General features: G+C 41.8%; 2 protein-coding genes across 3 annotated transcripts in view; one reads left to right on the plus strand and one right to left on the minus strand.

Moving 5' to 3' along the window:
• The first annotated feature begins 409 nt into the window (after window positions 1-409).
• cpvl (carboxypeptidase vitellogenic like) lies at window positions 410-5,591 on the plus strand. Its single transcript, XM_061050787.1, has 13 exons — window positions 410-553; window positions 700-878; window positions 972-1,093; window positions 3,020-3,134; window positions 3,248-3,306; window positions 3,428-3,507; window positions 3,609-3,675; window positions 3,782-3,904; window positions 4,154-4,285; window positions 4,436-4,534; window positions 4,670-4,843; window positions 4,988-5,170; window positions 5,261-5,591. The coding sequence occupies exons 1-13, from the start codon at window positions 549-551 to the stop codon at window positions 5,357-5,359; spliced, it is 1,437 nt and encodes a 478-aa protein (XP_060906770.1). The 5' UTR covers window positions 410-548; the 3' UTR covers window positions 5,360-5,591.
• An 857-nt stretch (window positions 5,592-6,448) lies between these two features.
• The window catches only part of creb5b (cAMP responsive element binding protein 5b), a 41,099-nt gene continuing 27,458 nt past the window's right edge, over window positions 6,449-20,089 (minus strand). For both annotated transcript variants that reach the window (XM_061050786.1, XM_061050785.1), the window contains exons 8-11: window positions 12,346-12,672; window positions 10,937-11,164; window positions 10,344-10,452; window positions 6,449-9,330 (exon numbers count right to left, since the gene is read on the minus strand). In XM_061050786.1, the coding sequence (XP_060906769.1) occupies window positions 9,176-9,330; window positions 10,344-10,452; window positions 10,937-11,164; window positions 12,346-12,672 (819 nt within the window). In that variant the 3' untranslated portion in view covers window positions 6,449-9,175. The remainder of the gene's footprint in view (window positions 9,331-10,343; window positions 10,453-10,936; window positions 11,165-12,345; window positions 12,673-20,089) is intronic.

Here is a 20,089-nt window from a genome sequence, read left to right on the forward strand (position 1 = left end):
ATCAGGAAGTTTTAAGGAGCTCTGTAAAAACATGAAATCGAAAGAAAGAAAGCAATGAAATGTTTTCTGTTACAGTCACTTCGAGATTGGTGTTACGGAGTAAAAGGTATACCAATTAACTGGCGACTTCCCGCCGAATTTGCCTGGCCCTGTGGTTTGACTACTACAGATGTTGAACAGGGAAAGTGCCTTTACCATAGACTTTATAATGGTCCTTACGTGTGTATCATAACTAATCATCGGATACATCTGCAATGAAAAACTAAATAAAGATGCATCCACCGACTCATTTAGGTTAAAAGTCACACATCGGTCACTCTTGACTTGACCCCTCTTGACTGGTAATTTCCTGCAAGACCACGTTGAGGGCAGAAACGCCGCTGGAGCCAAAACAAAGACCACGTGATCTAATATATCATGTGACCTTCCCAGAGCTGGTCATGTGACTAAACGTCCGTCCTGCACAGTCAGTGGTCCGTACAGAGCTGAGCAGCTTGAAGACGTCTGTCTGATCCAACTTTCTCCTCTTTCTGTAATCCACAGTAAACATGAGGTGAGTTGTTGAGTTTACACCCTTGTCCCGCCTTCAGTGTGATCTGTGCTGTCATTACGGTCACATTGTTTTGAAATCTGAGTGGTATTCTAGTTTCACATATCACTGGGCCTGTAGTCTGATATGTCTTTTGTAAATATCTCCAGACTGTGGAGGCAAACTCTTGGTCTCCTGTTGCTGTGGGCCTGTCTGGACTCGGTGCTTTCACGGGGCTGCTCGTCATTTTTCTGCCGAAAATCGCACCGTGTCAGCGGCCTGAATGGAGTCGACCCCGGGTCTCCTCTCTTTCTCACTCCTTACCTGGAGAAAGGCGCCATAGATGAAGGTATTGTTTCATTCACTGCTGTGCAACACGGTTATGATGTTTAAACGGGTTGAAATGAACTACAATACCCCCCATGTTTTGTTGTTGTTTCAGCCAGAAAACTGAGCCTGGTGGGAGATTTGCCAGGTGCAAACGTCAAGAGTTATGCAGGGTACTTGACGGTCAACAAAAAGTACAACAGCAACCTCTTCTTTTGGTTCTTCCCTGCCCTGATGGTAGGGCCAAACTTCTTCTTTACAACAGGGGGCTTTCCAGAGTTCATAATCAGATTAATGGCAGAGGATCACAAAGAGGAAACTGATGTTTTTGCTTTTATAACTCAACGTGATGTGTGCCTGAGGTTTAACTGTGCTCCCTCAGTCAACTTGTGATAAGGAATTGTACAATGTGCATGCAGAGGAATTACAGCTATGATGGTGAACTTTGTTTAGTGTTTTATCCAACATGGTTTTACAGGCAGACGGATGCTTTCCTGTGCTATTCTGAATAACAGCTGTAAATCAGTAGCCACATAACTTTTTCTTTATACTGTAGTGTTATAATGTCACATCAACTCCAAGGACTGACTGAAAGATCACTCTTGAAACCTTTACAGATTATTCATTTTATGATATACCATGACACTGAAGTTTATTTACTAAAAAGACAATGCACTGTTTCCTTTTAGTGCAGCCACTGTGAAGATGTTTTTATGCATGTCAGCAGTAAGACAAAGAGGCTGTTTCTAATATACATTCTGTTACATTCTCATATTTAAACATGCCATCTGATGTTCAAACACGGGCTTTTACCAAACTCATAGGACTTATCAATGTTTAATAATGATCTGTACCCTTGTGTTGTATTATCAGCCATTCATATTGAACTATAATCAGCCTACCAGAGAAGACAACATTTATGAAGCCCTGATCTCCTCTGCCCTTTTGTTTGGCTGGCCTTAAGAAAATCCCAACTTTAAACTTGGGTGTCATTATACCATTTATTTATTCTTGTTATGTTATTATTTCTTACTATGTATAATTACATGTGAAAGGAATAATAGCTTTATCACCCATCTGATGAGGGCAGTATATTTATACTTTTTGACTGGGATAAGACGGTTTGCCTGCTCTGCCCTACAAAGGCAAAAGACCTTAACTCGCCAGAGTGTAGAACTGAGAAAAATGACTTTAAAGTCTTTTTGTTGTCCAGCCAAATGCGTTGCAGGCAGAATATTGGAAATGTGGCAACTCTTTGTCTTTTTAATGAGGTTATTAATGTTCATAAAAATCTTTAGCTCAAACATGACCTTTGACCCTTATTTGGAAGTTAATGTACTCTGCCTTTGCATTGCCTGTATAATAATAACGGGTCATGTCAAGGCAAAAGGCATTAACTTCCATTTGTTACTGTATTTCACTTGGTTGCATGGTTAAAATAACACAACCAACACTATTTCTTTGCTACACTTTAGTCAAGCTACTGTGTGTGTCAGAAGTGCTTGATGACAGATATTAAAACAAAGGCATAACACCTTAACTCCACTGCAGTAAAACAGTAACTTCACTTTGATCCGCAGCAAAACAAAGACAGAAGACTTTAACTCAGCTTGAGCGTTCAGGAATGCTGCAATACAAAGACCCTGATGAGTGAAGTTACTGGACTCTGTCTTGGTTTCTCGAGGGCTTTTGGAAGTTAAGGCAAATACAACCTACTATTTTCTAAAAAAAAAACTACACAATTGACTCAAGATATCTGTCCACATAATAAAGCACATTTGTAATGTTCCAAAAATGACAAAAACTCATTTAAAAAAAAAATGAAGTTACTGCCTTTTGCCTTTGTAGGGCAGTGCTGTTCTTTAAACTGTTTATTAGCTCTATACAGGAGGACTCCTTAATTATCCCTGAAACAAAGCATTAAGTTGAATTGTCTGGAGTTTATATTAACCCATTAAGGACCGATGTTATTTGCCACATCTCAACAGTCGGTTAAATCTAAACCAGCCTTAGCATACACTTGACCCACCTTTAATAATCATACTTTCACTTGTTAAAAAGTTAATTGACTGTGTACTAAAGTGTGGTGTATGTGACAGCAGTGACCACAAGGTGGTGCTAAACTCTCATCTTTGTGTTCTCTCTCTCTCTCCTGCCTGACAGGCTAACCAAGATAATGCTCCTGTCCTGCTGTGGCTGCAAGGCGGCCCTGGAGGCACCTCCATGTTCGGTCTGTTTGTGGAACATGGACCGTATGTGGTGTTTAAGAACTTGACTGGTAAGAAGTGATCAGGTGCTAAAGAAGAAAACATAAACAATCACATTAAACCTCTGTGTGCAGTTTATGTTGGAGCTTTTCTCATCTGCTCGTGATTTTTTTTATCTTTGCAGTCGGTATGAGGGAATATGCTTGGACAACGAGATACTCAGTTCTGTATATCGACAATCCAGTACGTATTATTTTTATTCACCTCAGACAAAAAGCAACGTTTGATTCAAGGTTTCTCCTCTGATGTGCATGAGTATGGACTAACAGCCTTTGAGTAAGATCATTTTGTTTTTGTTTTCCAGGTTGGAACAGGGTTCAGCTTCACTGATGATGACAGAGGTTTTGCTCAGAATCAGGATGACGTTGGCAGAGATCTGTACAGGTAAAACCCAAACATCTGACCAAAACATTGCATACTTCTAACTTGAGTCTTTGAATCAGGTGCTGTAATTGTTGAAAACTATTCTGTCTTTCTTTTCAAAGTGCTTTAACACAGTTCTTCCAGCTTTTTCCTGAGTATCAGTCCAATGAGTTCTACGCAACTGGCGAGGTATTTAAAAAAAATAAATAAATGTATTTCAAGCTTTGAACATGACCTTTAAAACCTATATTAAACAAAGTGTCTACACATGTAACACTACTCTGTCCCCGTGCAGTCGTATGCAGGGAAGTATGTTCCTGCCATTTCTTACTACATCCACAAACAAAACCCAACTGCCAAAGTGAAAATCAACCTCAAGGGGATGGCTATTGGTGACGGACTCTGTGATCCAGAACTGGTGCGTGTCTGACTGTGTGTTTTAAACGACATCATCTTGACTTATTAATGAACTATTTCTCTTCACTGTACTTGTTTTGTACTAACTAACTAAAATAGTTTGTTTTTCACGTATTTCAACATTCAGATACATTGAGCTCCTTTTTCTTCTGCTTGATCCTTTCAGAAATGTATTAGTTTTTAGTCTATATTAAAGTCCTGCCATTGTAGAAAACAGATGAATATAATGTTTTTACTGTTTCTGTTTCAGATGCTGGGTGGTTACGGGGAGTTCCTGTACCAAACAGGCATGATAGATGAACTCCAGAGACAGTATGTCAACCAGCAGACTGACCTGGGAGTGAAACTGATCCAGCAACAGAAATGGGTCGAGGCTTTTGAGGTAAAAAAAAGAAAAAGAAAAGAAAATTGTAGACATCATTTGTTTTATTTCCAACTGTTTAATGAACAACTCTTTCTTTAACAACAACTCATAAGAACTTCATGGTGAACAGTTTTAGCTGCTTGTTGATGTCTTATTGTCTGATTTCAGGTTTTTGATAGTTTGCTGAATGGTGATGTGGAGCCGTATCCCTCCTTCTTCCAAAATGCAACAGGATGCACCAACTACTTCAACTACCTGTCATGTCAGGTAATTATTAACACTTGTGGAGCTCCACGCTGCCTGCCTGACTTCCAATCTTAACTTTAAACACAAGCTAATAGTTTTATTTTTATACCTAAATCAAAGCCTTTGCACATGGTTTGCTCTGTTTCTGCATCACAGGAGCCGGAAGACCAAGAGTACTTCTCCAAGTTTGTGACTCTGCCAGCAGTGCGACGTGCCATCCATGTGGGGAATCTGACGTTCCACGACGGCTCAGAGGTGGAAAAGCACCTCGTGCAGGACGTCATGAAGAGCATCAAACCGTGGCTGGGGGTGCTGATGGACAACTACAGGGTGAGGGCTGAAGGGTTATCTGCTGTAGCGGCACAATGTATTGTGGTACCAGTTAATATCACCCAGTCTTAATGGAAATAAAAGGCATTTTTCTCTTGCTTGCATTTAAAGATATAATGCGTGCTGGTTGTTTACCACATCCAGGTGTTAATCTACAGCGGCCAGCTGGATGTCATCGTAGCAGCACCACTGACTGAGAGGTTTCTGCCTACTGTCAAATGGGCCGGAGCTGCAGAGTTCAAAACAACGCCTCGCTTCCACTGGAAGGTTCAGCCCAGCGACACAGAGGTAGCCGGTTATGTACGACAAGTCAAAGAGTTTTACCAGGTGAGCAGATATCTCCAACATGCACAGTGAAACGATGTAAAAGAACCTCTTAGAACACCGGCTTTGAATTGTTTCCTTTTGTCACTTCAGGTCATCATTAGAGGAGGGGGACACATTCTGCCGTACGACCAGCCGGCGAGGTCCTTTGACATGATTGACAGATTCCTCTCAACGCGGGGCTGGTACTGAAATGTTTGGATGCTCATGAACGCATCTCAGAGGATATTGTTGATCACTAACTGTTGATTTTAAAAAGACTGTTGATTGTCTCAGGTAACGTAAATCAGCACTATGTTAGATCCGAACACATCTTTGAAGCTGATTTTTCTTTGTGTATGGCAGAAGTGACACTTGGTTTAAGGCCGCTCTGACACACTGCACATCAAAAAAAAAAAGGGACCCATGAACAGGGACCCATGAATCTCTTCCAACATTTGTTTGTCTAAGTGCAGGCAAGCTAGAGTTTCATTTAAATGACATGATGTTTATGTTTGTCTTTTAATGAATGAGGGAAACATAGTGCATGTCGTGTTAATCCACTAAACGCTTGAATGTGTACAGAAAGAACCTCTGCTGCAGGGCTGTGAAGATTTGAAATAAAGTTTTCTTTTTTAAATGTAAGTGTCTTTATATAAATGAAACCGTAGAGCCTGATTAGCCTTTAGAATAGGATATGGCAGCACCTATTGATGAATGGGATTTCTCCTCCTTAATACTGTTAGGTTAGTTCAGAAAATATCCACCAGGGGTCCCTGTGCTACAAGGACACTTTTGCAAGGTACCCCCTGAAAATGCAAACAAAAAACTATCGCTCTAACAAAACTGCTGTGAAAGTTCTTTACATTGGATATTTGAACATCTTAACTTACCTCTTAAGAATAATATTTTATTACCTAATATGTCTGAAAAATGGGAAGAAAGACGCATTTTCGAACAATACACACTTTTACTTCTGTTATGGCTTTGAATGTAAATGTCATGCAGTTCAGTATTGATAATTGGAAGCATCTTACTGAGTTGTTTGTGTACTGAGGTTAACTGCCATGTTATCTCATCAGGCAACTATCAAGATGTCTAGACAGTTAAATAATTAATGAGTATTTTAAATCTTTAAAGCATCTTACAATTTAATGAGCGGTCATGTCTCAAGGACATTGATTGGAAAAAAAACTGTTGATCTGGCTTTTCTTCAAATATTCATTTCATGTCTCTCAGCTCATGTGTGCACTCTGACTGTCCTTATAAGTTTCATTTAGCTGTGACACCCACTCACATCAGTTACAGAACAAGTGCTTTATTTTCATACCGTAATGTAACTGCAGTGATACTTTAACATCTGTACAAATTCAGAACTAAACAAAATGGAGATAATGCCGTTACAGACACACACAAAAATGTACAAAGTTATGCAGGCAAAAATGGTTTTCCATCGTTTGTTACATATAAACAATGTGTTTTAAGCGCTGAAATGAGCCTTGACATACAACAAAAGGCAACAAGTGCTATGCAGACATTATTTACAAACATGTACCACACATTGACTCCCTTCAAAAAGAAAGGTGGTTGCATTACATGTACACGGTTACACAAATGAATGACATTATGTACACTATTTATAGGTTTTTTTTAGATTTAAAATAATAGTTATAACATCATTAATGTGTAGGAGCTTCTCTCCACCTCTCACAAATCTACACAGACACACTCGCACTGCACTTCAACCCGTCCCTGTTTTCAAATATCTGCAATACAAAGAAAAAGTATTTTTCTGAAGCTATATTCAACTTAAGTAATGAATATGTTACTCTTAAAGAAATCAGCATCCTCCAAATGATTCCAGTTGACATTTTCACATGCATTAGGTTAATTTGGAATGGTTTTACAATCTTAACATGTTTTGAAAAATGAGCCGACTTGAGGCTAGCTTTAGGTTAAAGGGTTGGAACAACAAAGCCCTTTTTGAGATAATTCAATTTCTCAGTCTCAACCACACACATTATAAACTGCACACGCGGACTCTTGAGGTTAAGAAATGACATAAACAGTGCGAAAAAAGGTGAATGCAACCCATTAGGAAGAGATGAGATTTTAAAATCACATGTGAGCGTCCTTCATCTTAAAAAACGTTTCCAGAATAATATGGGGGCACAAAGTCAATGGTTCAGGATCCTTATCGTACAAAACAAGCACAAGGGTCTCTTCTTCTATCTATAGAAATGGGATGCATGCCAGGCACAGACTCATTTTATAAAGCCAAACACAGTTTAAGTTTCTCGCTGGTGTTTGAAAATGGGAAGATCACTGAGAATTACTTGGACTTTAATATGGCTATTCTTCCCTCTGGTAGGCAGAGGACAAAGTGCATAGACAGCTCAGCGATTGCTCCACCTGTCAGTGGAATGTATCTTATTCATCCTACTGTAAAACACAGTGCATTGTGGTCATCATGCTAATGAGTCATGAATCAACATTCCTGGTCAATGGGGGAAAAACAGAGAAAGAGGAATTTTGGTTCAGGTAAGGAGGTAAGAGGCTTTTGATGGATGCAAAGAAGATTACAAAAAAATAAAATGGAGCCATGACTTCTATCAGAGCATCCACTGCCATTATGAACTGCAGAAGGGCAAGAGAGGGATTGATGGAGAGGTCAGGGGCCAAATGGAAAATTGGTATTTTTCGCCTTGTCAGCTTGTTTGGCCCCTACATTCAGCAGACAAGGCCAATAACAAGAGAAAAGTCATCAGTAATACTCTGAGAATGTGACTGTTTTGATTGGTTAAAGAAAAAAAAAAAGTGGCCAACAAAAGATATTAAGAAAGATTCAGGCACATTGTTACGCTTTGGAAAAGCACACACAGAAACTGCTCTTCTTTGGAAAACTTTGAACACTTCGCCAGTTGTGGGATACCAGTTAAAAAAAGAAAAAAAAAAAGACATGCGCACCATCACTCTCAATCATTTTCTTTGTTTTTCTGTCTCTAAACAACTGCTAAACTAGTTCTGCAGAGTGAAGAAGACAAAACAAAATCATACACACAATATGCATAGTTCCCATACACACTCAAAACTATTCTGACATACATAACTGAAGGTTATATTCATTTGGGATTTAAATCCAAGACGTGGATCCAGATGCACAAATATATAAAAAGGAGGCCTCAATAATTAAAACTTCAGTTGGTCCTGGAGAGCGGAGGAGTTTGTTTCAAACCCTCGAGCTGCCTCACTGGTGTCACAGTGTACGCTTAGCTGTAACAACATGTCCTCTGGACCAGAGTGGCTTGGCCATGCTGATCACAATAGGGACATACAGTAGAGAAGATGTTCAATACTGTGCTGTATTGAAGATAATCTATTCTGTGATGTATTGCTTCCATGTGATCATGTTTTCACTGTCTTGCTGTATTTAACACTCTTTAGTAATACTGCTGACAGGGAAAAAAAGTTTAACAGTCATTTCTAGGGAAGTAGAGGATCTTTACATCTGCTTGCATATTCCTGTCTTCAAGACATATTGCTGTCTTCAAGATATGGCGACACTTCCACCTGGTTTTAGACAACAAATTAAAGGCAGTAAATTCAACGCACTTATTCAAAGTCTGTTGTACACTCTCACACACTTTCCACATGTGATACTCAGGGAATGATTTGATTCAGTCCATCAGGCATAAAGAGATGTAAGGGTTTGCTTAAAGAGATGACAGTCCAAGAGTTATGACTCTTTCTTCTGGTTTCATTTTGTATCTTTAAACAACAGAAAAAGTCACTTACACGCTGCATGACATCAGCAAAACTCCCCTTGTCTCGAGGAGTACAAATAAAGACAAACAAAAAAGGCAAACCATAGAACATTTATGCGTTAATAGGGTTGGTCTATAAAAATACATTATGTAGCTACTGTACAAAGAGCAGCAACACAGGCCTTTGAGGTTTTACTTGATGGAGTGAGAGAGGGATCAGGGGTTGTTTGGGGCTACAGCTGGGGTGTTACAGTCTCTCTTGTTCCTAGTGGATGGGGTTAATGTCTGTGCGGTGGTTAGCCTGCCCATGCACACTGCTGCCCCCTACAGTTGTGGTGGAGGTGGTGATGGTGTTGTGCTGAATGACCTGCTGCTGGGAGCACGCTGGAGCTGGACTGCCTGCCGGACTGCTCTCTGGACCTGAAAAGACAGCAGACACAGCTATGAGGATGCATGTACAGCATGTGTGTGCACGTGTGAAAACAGTGACAGACACGCTATACAAAGAGGCTTTCAAATATATGTAAGCTGATAATAAAATAAATAAAATCAAAACAAATACAGAAATAAATCCCATGATGGAAATAACAAATAAACAGCTTTATTTAGGAGATACATTCTAAACACATGCCACAGTAAATTTACACGAAAAGTGTCACCTGTCATCCTAATATAAGCCGTAATGGTTCACACAAAAATGGAAAAGTTCATCGCTTAACTCCATAAACACTCCTGATGACTGTTGGACACATTGAAGGTGACATCTGTACACAACGGAGACTCATCGATGAAGCTCTCTCCCAGCCCAGTCTGGGAGTCAGCTCTTCTCTGCATAAAAGCACTATTCAGCCAAGAGGGATATGAGCCTTATTTTCCTGTGCTGAAGCCACACAGGGAGGTGCCTGATCCTAATTACGTGGAAATGTCACTTGTATTCGTATCAACGGGTGGGGCTCTGATGTCATATGTGGCGGAGCTGAGCACGGCGTGAAGTGTAATCAGTGAGATTCTAGGGCATCCATGAGAGTTTGGATGCCGGCGTGCAGCCTGTGACGTCTTCAACGTCAAGTCTCGAACTGCTTTTGAGCGCAGAGCTGCTGTCGGATGGAAAAATACTGGTCTCATGTGGGATGCAGACTACCAACTTTAAATCCAGGCCGGCTACCAGAGTGTGCAACACCCATATGTGAAAGGAAGAATCCTGAAGTGAGCGTGGGAGCCGGATACCAGCACACAGGAGCAAAGAGTCTTGGCAGTCAGATCAGTCTTTAGAGTTTAATCCTTTTTCTCAGGCAGGCCAATAAATGAGCATTTTCACAATGGTCGTATCTTCTCTGTGGGCAAGGGCACGCAGATGAAGGTGTGTGTTTTGGGTCGAATTACCATGTGGCAGTGTGTGCGTCTGTCTGTGTGTCAGTGTATGAGCTACTCACTGAGGTAACCCTGGGAGTCTTTCTGCATAGTGGTGATGGGACAGTCCTTATGTGTGAGGAGAAGCTGCTTCAGTTGGGTCACCTCGCTCTTTAGCATCGTCACTTCATTCTGAAATAGACAGAGAACAATATTAATATCAGCCAGGCATCCCATCGTATCAGGATTAATAAAAGTGTATTGATAACAATGTAATGTATCCTCATTAAAACTACCACAACCACTATTTCTGTTGTTTTCAAGGGTTGTTTTATTTTTGAGCATGAGGCTTTAAATATTTAACTCATAAGTTCTCAATTCCTTAATAATTAAGAATGTTACAAGTTTTGGGATGTGAAGTTTTAAGATGAGGACATTTACCAGGCAAAGGGGATGTAACAAAAGATGCTTTTCTGTTGCATTATGGGAAAGGCAGGTCTTTTAAATCTCTGCTGAGTTAATCAGTTCCATTCTTTTTGATGTTCTTTGTGGGCTCACCGCTTTCAATCTTACTTATAGACTCCAACTTACTGCCATTATCTTTGAATAAAAAACTTTGGGATCTGCAGTGATTTTGCATCGACTTTTAATTGCAACATGCATGTTCACTTTATACCTGAAGCTGCATGTTGGTCTGAGTGAGCTCCTCTGCTTTCTTCTCTAACGACATCACCCAAACTTTTCTCTTCTGTCTGCATCTCGTTGCCGCAGCTCTGTTCCGCTCCAGAAACTTCCGCCGTCGTTCGTCTGGGTCCTCATCCACGACTCGCCTGCGGCGCCCACCACTTGGGGGCGGTGACTGCATGGTCTGCGTTGGCTGCATCTGCTGGGTTGCAGGTGACATCTGAAAGACGGAAAGAGATATATGAGCATCATTGATCCCTTGATGAGCGTTATCCAAACCAGACATGTAACTATTCTGACACACCTGACATAAATCCAGCCACCTGTCTGCTGTCACAGCTCCCCTCAAAACAAGCATCTATACATACAAACCTCCTGCAGTTTTTCCACGTCTGGCAACTTCCCCAAAAACAACATCTGGTTGGGCCACGTGCCCCGTTAGCTGGACCGTGGGCGTCAGCAGCGACATAGAGAGTGACTGGGCTGATTCACCAGCCTGCCCACCTTGTTAAAGAGGTGTCAGGAGGCAGTTTTCCACCGCCCACTTTCACTCAGACTTACACCACCAGACGCAGTCAATAGACCCGTTTCTAAACTTGTACATGCTCTGACAGATCTCGACATATTCTTGGCAAGGTCAAGTGTTTTCAGTCTTCAGATCATTACCATTTTTATGAGAACCATGGAAAATACAAGCTGCTTAAATGACCTCCATGCATACAGAGAGTGTTGTTTTAATAACTTAAGTTAATGACACATTTGGAACATACAGTGAATTGCATTTCTTGATGTCCTTCAACCATAATGCTGGAGACTGCAGAGGGCATTAAGACAATGCAAGGACAAAGCCTCTCCCTTGGGTTATTTTCTAACTTTCTTTTAGAATTAAACCAAATATATTCATAAGATGTTCCTAGACTGTTAGCCAAGGCTGTCTCTTCATCATCAGTATTTATAAAACTTCTTGTGCACGTTGTGACCACATAATGGCCAGTAAGACAGTCCTGAGCATCTTTTATAATGGCTGCTTTATGGCCTCTTCATGACCCTTTCCTGCCATGGCAGGCGTCCAACACTGACCTGAAGCTGACCAGCCGCTAAGGAAAAAATTACCTTTGAGATGGTTGCCAGGAAACTACTTGGCATTTAGGCTGTAGTAAGGGAGAAAGTGTTTGTCCACTTACTTACTGTGAATTTGAAGCATCAGTTCAGCTTTACTTCTGTACTAAACCACTAATAGCTGACTTGAAAACCACTCACAGTGCTGCCCTGTTTTAGTCATGGTACCTATACCGTCTTTTAGGTTTTAATGTGCAGTGTGGTTAATGTGTTATTGAACCTGTGGCTCTGTCTTGGAGCTGTCTAAAAGCTTCGTCTCTCCCAGGAATATTCTTTGCTTACATGTGAAGAAGAGTGCATTGACGGGTGGGGTGAGGTCTGGTGTGGATGCCCAGGATGGAGGTGGGGATTGTGGGAGTTGTGATGGGGGTTGTGTCCCTGCGGGTGATGATGTCCGCCCTGGCCGTGTGCCTGGCTGTGGTGGTGATGGCTGCCGTGGTGCTGGTATGCGTGGGGAGGGGGTTGCAGGTGCTGGTGCGGGTGTGAGTGCATGTGATGGTGGGTGCCCTGCTCCTGCCGCGATGTCATCATCTCCATCATGCCCATGGAGTTCATCATGTTGCCGTTGGCGATGGTGCCCGGATGGTGTGAAAGTGCAGCCTTCAGCCTCTGAGAAACAGACAGACAGCGCAACATGTTTAAAACAATTTTCTATGAATATTTCAAGACAGAATTTGTAGATGCAAACAGCTATCAGTGTGCTGATTATCATGGTTACAGAGCAGCTCATGTGCCGACTGCTGGATGATGAATGGCTCCATAAATCCCGATGTCAGGAGAACAAATCAAAGCCACTTAGCCTGTCCTCTGTCTCTCCTTCAGTCTTGTCATTCTCCTGCTTTACCTTCCTTGATAGCCATCCCACCAGTACCTCGTCTTCATATTCTTAATAGCCTCTCTATTTTATGCAGGTGTATGTGTATGTGTGAGCCTCAGACTGCTCCTTTGCTTGAGGCTTGTTGCTTTAACCGTGTGGTCTACTTTGCCCTGACTGAGCCGCAGTCTGTGAGCAGCCTCAGAGGGAGACCAGAGAGAGGCTCTCTCAAGGCGTGCTTGTTTTCCTCGTGTTTACTGAATGCACCTCTCTTTGAGAGTGTTTTTCTTGGCATAGCTTGAAGACAACCACAAAACCTCCAAAGAACTCTATCCAAATATACAAGTGCCAAAACGCGTCCTCAAGGCTTCACCTGTTGTACAGAAAACCCAGACAAAATAAAGAAAATAATGTCTGAGCCTTTTCAGGACTCATCAAAATGTAACTGCTTCATGAACAACAGACTGAGAGAGTGTTGAGTCTGCTGAACTTTGATTTAAGTACATCTCTTCAACAAGTTGTAATGCGACAAATACTTTAATAAATAACACAGACAAAGGTTAGATCCTACCAAATCTTCTACCTCTGACTTTAAGGCAACACAACTGAACACAAAGGCTTTCTTTTTTAAGGGTCCGATTATGAATTCCACAAAGTTTTCTATTCTCTTTCCCAGAGCTCTCTTTCCTCTCTCTGCTCCCTTCCCCCTTCTCCCAGCTGCTGTCAGTGAGTCCACGCTGCGTCCAGGGCTCCATATCTTTTAACAACCTTCACATTCATGATTCCCATAGGGAATGGCATCCAGCTGGTCTAGATCACTACGCTACGACATGTTCAGAGCAAAATACTGGCCCCCTCCGCTCCTCTCTCACACTGCTCATGAGTGGAAAGCTTTTTACCAGCATGAAGGAGACTCTGTCTAATAAACCATCTCTGACAAAAGCCCTTCTGGTTTGGATTATATTTACAAATTGCTTATATGTATTTGTTTGAGGTTTTACGTGTAGGCTGTACTTGGCTTTCCAACACAGTGCATGTGATAGAGGAGTACATGAAACCAGCACTGTGAAATTATGACCTTGCCAAGCCTGTTTTGGCTGAGTGTAGTTTCTGTTTGTGAAACCGAAGGATGCCTGACATAGTGAAACAGCACAACATTTTTAGAATTACATGATTTTTCTGTTGACTCATTTTTTTGTTTTTTTGTTTTACACTTTTCCTCCTAGTGTACATCTTCATCTGATCCCACCAAAACTCCTGCTAACCGCCTTCACCACAGCCTCAGCAGCTTCATTATCGAGGGCCACAGGTTTCTGTCTTTTAAACCAGACAGAAAAGAGTTCAAAATAGCACAGAGTCTACACAAACACTTACAGGCCTGCAGCTGTCCATAGCATCACATTCATACTGAGACTAACTGTAGGTAACATATAACATAGGACTGCAATATATTCCTACTGTCAACATGCAAGATTCATTCTGTATTTGTTTTTTGATTATCAAACTGCATATCTACCTGAACACAATACAAATATTACAGAAATAACAAACAGCTATTCAACATGCTCCTAATACAGAATCATATGAAAACAAGCTTACAGATATGAATCATGTCTCCAGTGTTGACAAGGACATCTTCCGAGTATCACAGGATGAATTCTGCAGCTGACAGTCCTGACTAAATACCTTTCTTTCAGTCTTCAGCCTGTCACTCAGCACCAGAGAGGTGAGGCCCACCTCTCTTGTAAAAGAGGAAACCAATCAGGGTTTGACAATCTCCTGCCACTTAGTTGCAGAGCCGGCAATCACCTGAATGGACAGAAGCCAGAGGACTCTTTTGGCTGCCTGTCTCCTGTGCTGTGTTTTTAAGGCCCTTGTAAAGATGTCTGTGTGCGGGTTAAGATGCTCATCTGGGGGTGCCTGAGTCGCTGCCAAGCAGGCGCCAGGGGAGAAGGACAGAGAGGGTAAAAGGGAAGTGAAGGGGGACACTAAGAGAGAGAGAGAGAGGGGGGGGGGGGGGAGGAGTGGTGACCAGGGGTAAAGGGAGATTAGATGGCTTCTAGTGTCTCCTCCCCACACACCATCAGCCTAAGACAACGAGCACTCATTTGTCAGTGTCGCTGAGAGCTTTCCAGCTGGTGGTGCAGCGCTATCTGTTTATTAATTGAATTAGCCTGCATCCAAAGAGGCCCCGGAGTGTCAGAGTACAGAGGCAGGTCAAAGAGCTGAGGGGCCTCTAAACGCTGTAGCAGTGAGGATTATAAACAGCAGACAGGAAAACGAAAGAAAATGACCATAGTACATAATAAGAAGACCTTTATCTCACCAAATTTAACAAACAACATTTGATGCAACAAAGTTAAAAATCTAAACTGTTGGACCAAGAGAGCATGTCCGAAGCTCATCCTGCAGATTAAAGAGATTATAGCCCGAAATGTGAAATATGAGAAATAAAGTGAGAAAAGACAACAGACTCGACTAACATTTTTAAATAATCACACCAGATTAAAACGAAGAGAAGAAAAAAAAACAACAGTCCACATTGTGTCAAAAGAAAGTCCTTACCCTAAAATAAACGTAGTCCTGAAGTGCCTGCTACTGCTCCATCTGAAACAGACTCTCCATCTCAGTTAAACCCTGCTCAGCCAAATCTTAAGTCTTTGTATCCAGAACCACAGTGACGCAACTATGGGACGTTAGCAGAGCGATGATGAGCAGGCTGTGATTCTTAAACACCTTCATCAGCTCCCTAATGACTCTTTAACACATGGTTGTATTTCCCCAGACTGTGCTAAGCACAAGAACTTAACCACTATGTGCACTTTCCTCTAATAACACACATACATATAGATTTCTCCTGCAGCAACATGGCCGCTGCAGAAAACAGTCATTAAATCAGTTAGGTGCAGGTGTTAGCCTGTGGTTTTGAATGGGATGGCACACTGTCTGCCCGGCTGTTGTTAGAAATAAGACATATTAAAAGGATGATTAGTTCATGACAACATAAAAACACGACAGCTTCTTACAAGATAAAAATATAAACTAGCAGGCTATAAATATGTAATCATGAATTTGACACTACATTTCAAGCATTCTGGAAGTGTACTTTAAAGTAGTAAGCCTATTGATTTTCCATTGTTAAAATACCTCCCTGATTCCGCCCAGAGGGGAGCTATCGCATCTCAGACCTTTGCCCCCTGACCTCTCCCCTCCCTCTTCTTTCTTTTAAAGCTTCTCTCATTTATGTGGTTTCAGGGACACCAGGTGATCACCCATTAATGATATTTATTAATGGCTGCTTCCTCTCCGACACAAGAGGGTGTCTGAGTGATGTCCCTGTGAGTGCTCTGGGCATATCCTGAGAAGACACTCAGATTTCGCCCCGCCAGATGACTTCATATCTATTAACCCTGGGAGGAGTAAGCAGGAGCAGGGCGCAGGTACAAAAGAGAGAAAGACCACGCCCGCCACAGCGTGGGTAAATCAAACCTGTTGAGGTCAGGGTGAGCACTTTTATTCCCCTTAAAAGCACAGCGGTGTACTGTCAGGGGACCTGTGGCCCTCTGGCGCCTTACAGCAGGTTAGAACAATCTTAGCAGACTGTGGAGTCAGAATTTAAGTGCTAAAAGATCACAAATTAAAAGGAGATCTTCTGTGTCGCGTAAAATAATTGACAGAAATGCAATTAAGCTTCAGTCTGAGTTTGTCAGCCTTTGTGTTAACACCACTAATTTACTAGAACAGTTATCATGTATAACGCACAGTGTTTGTACCGTAATTGCTTTTAAACTCACACTTGTTTTTAACTTGACACACCTGTCTGTGTGTGTGTGTTTCACTCTGTGTCCATCTGTATTATGTGTGTTGTAGTCTACTCAATTCAGTGTTGTTTTAGAACAGTGTGTTTTTATATACAGTATTAGACCTGTCATGGGATTGCAGATTTGAATTTGCCTTAAGCTTACCTTTTTTATGTTCTTGTTTTTGAGTATATGTTTGGCCATTTTGACTTTCATTTTGACATGACTGCTAAAAAGAGACAGAATAAAGAGTATAGATGGATTGGAGATGACATGCAGCTAGTGTCTGAGGGTAGGAGTCAAACCCACAGCGAGGACTAAAACCTCTGTTCAGAGCTTAACCCATGCCACTTTAGGCTAACATTTATGTTTGATATTGTAAAACGTATCTTAGCAAATTAAATAATATACATAATATTCTCTAGTTTAAGTTTTTCCTGGCTGTATTTTTGCGGGTCTAGACCCCCTCAGTCACACACTGAACCCTACATGGGTTCACCATCTTTAGTTGAAAGCAGGAGTTTGGCTCTGCTGCGTTGCCAAGCACTCAGAGGATCTAATTCCATCCTCTCAATCTCCACCAACACCACCACCACCTACCAGTGCCTGTCTGCAAAACCCACTCTCTGTGCCCTAAAACTCCACACCCCCATTAGTCCAATTTTATTAGATTTCCCTCTCGCCCAGAGAGGCAGTAACATCCCCCCTTCTCTCTCTCTCTCTCTCTCTTTCACACACACCTCTCCCTTTTTCTCCACCCCTTCGCCCTCTGCTTGCCAAGAGCCGGGGACTGTTAAACTGATTTCCTCAGGGAACGCCGAGGCAGACAGTCTGATGGGAGCTCTGGGCTGTAATGTCGCCCCCTCGCTCCTCTCTCTTGAGTTCTGGGCCAAGCCGATCAGAGCCGAGCAGAACAGAGCCTCCCTGTGGCTCCAGACGCAGACATGAGATGCACATAGGCCGTCTGTGCTGCCAGGACCCGACACTCTGGTGGTGCTTTGGAGAAACTTTGGTGGTGTGGGTGCAGTGAGACACACACCCACAGTGGAGTGTGCTCCAAAAGCATGCGCTCATACTATTGGCAACTCCTCCACCCTGTCAAGTTAATGGATGGGCCTCTGACTCCAGTCTGTATAACCCCACTGTTCCTTCTATTGTAAAGCCCGGCTCTAGTGCAGCCTACATGGTTATCACTACACACACCACCGCCACAATCTTGAATACACAGAATTCCTCAAGAGTAAGAGAGACAGACAGAGCATGAACACAATAATTAACCCGAACAAATGCCTCCATTTGTGGCTTCAAAAGCAACAGGCAATTAATGTCACATCTTGTTTATAAAGGAATCTGAAATGAGATGAGTTCATTAAATATAATTTCAAAAATGCTTGTTTCTTTTGGATAAGACAGGACCATTCACTACCCTGCCAACCCCTGTTTAAATCTCAAATGTAACCAGCGTCTCTATTTGTGTTCAAAGTTTTTATTCTGAACTTTTCTGAAGATAATACTGTAAAAGCTCATATTTCTTGAATCAGCATTTTAAAAAGGAAGGAAATAATATTTTGAGAGTAGAACATAATGTTAAGACACCCACATGTTGAGATTCCTCTTGTGCTCAAACATGTCAAAATGACAGAGTCAATTAAAAGTAGGCTGTTGTCTTGTTTGGTTTGAGAGACTTTGCTGTGACCTCACTAATCAATATAAGCTTCAATTTATTTATCTCAAAATACCTCTGATACAGCGGACATTATCCCCTTCATCACCACTTCAGTGTGGGAGTGGTTGTTTTGAAGTTCAGAGAGTATCTCTGTCACTCCTGAGGCTCCATGGGGGCTCATGGTGGCCAGACCAGTCCAGTCTGGCCCGTGTGTTGATGGCAGCTGGTTTACCCAAGCTTGGCTCGACTGGAGCCCTGTCCTATTGACGGGCCCTGAACCATGACCAAATGGCCTTCACATACACGTCCCATCAGCACAGCTAAAACAACATGCAGTCATCCAAAGACAAACAGATGCGACTCTCTGGGCCACAACTGTTACCCTTGTCTATAACCCCACCCACACAAAGTCACACGGACATGCACAGGGCTCGGCATAAATGCACACACATACATATATGGGTCAATCAAATAGGCTATTAATTAACCAGTAGGCTTATATGTATGCCTGAAAGGTGTCAGCTGTAAAAGTTTGCTAACTTTCAAATGAGACTGTGCACTGCTTAGGTTTTATTCTTTTCTACCAACTAGTTACCACAGGAGTCAGTGTTTGTTCATATGTTTGATACATGTTGAATATAAATTTCATGTGAGCTTTTGTCCCATAGGCATGTTTTTAAATCCCCTTCTGCTTGATGTTGGATAGAACTGGTTCAACCATCGTACAGGTTTCTATTTATTATAATTGATACAGTTTGTGAGAATCAGTCTATTAATTATTATTTCGTCAGAATTTGATTATAAATAAATGTTTACAATTTGTTGTTATAATGGCCCGCAATGAATCATGAGATAAGCTGGGGAAAGGAGGTAGCATATGTCAGCAGTATTTGAATGAGCATTCGAAATGGAAGAGCCTTCGACACACTGCTGTGACGTTATCAGCCTTCAAATGCACACTCTGGAGGCTGCAGACCTCAAATTGTAAAACTCAGCTTCAGAGGTAATAAGAGGTTCTTTAAGTGTTTTCCATTGTAGTGTAAGTGTGTGTGTGTGTGAGTGTGTGTGTGTGTGTGTGTGAGCGTGAGTGTGAGTGTGTGTGTGTGTGTGTGTGTGTGTGTGAGTCTGAGTGTGAGTGTGTGTGTGTGTGTGTGTGTGTGTGCATAGGCACCACCAAAATCTTTCTTCATAATTGTCTCATCATTTCCAGTCTATATAAGAATGTAGTTTGTGATGCTGGGCAGGTTTTTTCTAAACTAGCCTTTTGTGTTCTCTTTTTAGGCCCGTTGTGGCAGCCATTGTGTTTTTGTTAAGGAGTGTTTCCTGGGTATTCCTGAAAATGTCATTTCCAGTCCACTGCTTTTGCTTTGCAGCTGTGGTTTAGTTTCCCTTTTTCTCTGCATTATTTATTTAAAGAAGCTTACTTGTTATTGCTAAATACTATTTTCTTTATTTTTCTCTTCCAGTTAGTCACTATTTTTGTGGTTATTATCCCTATGGGATCATTTTGAGACTCACTGGGTACACAATCACGTCCCACTCCTCTTTTCTTGAAATAATCCACTTGTCTCAATGATGAAATAGAGGAGCTCCATGTGGTTATCATCTGTGAAACTTTCTTTGCATCCAAGGCAGTGATACTGACCAACCTTATGGTGCAGCACTAAATCAATGCAAATCTTGTCAGTTGTCTTGTGTCCTTGTGTGACAGTTGTATGACACATCCACATGTTTACTTAACCTACC

The sequence above is a fragment of the Labrus mixtus genome, chromosome 11 (genome assembly GCF_963584025.1).
Source record: "Labrus mixtus chromosome 11, fLabMix1.1, whole genome shotgun sequence".
Classification (NCBI taxonomy): Eukaryota; Metazoa; Chordata; class Actinopteri; order Labriformes; family Labridae; genus Labrus; species Labrus mixtus.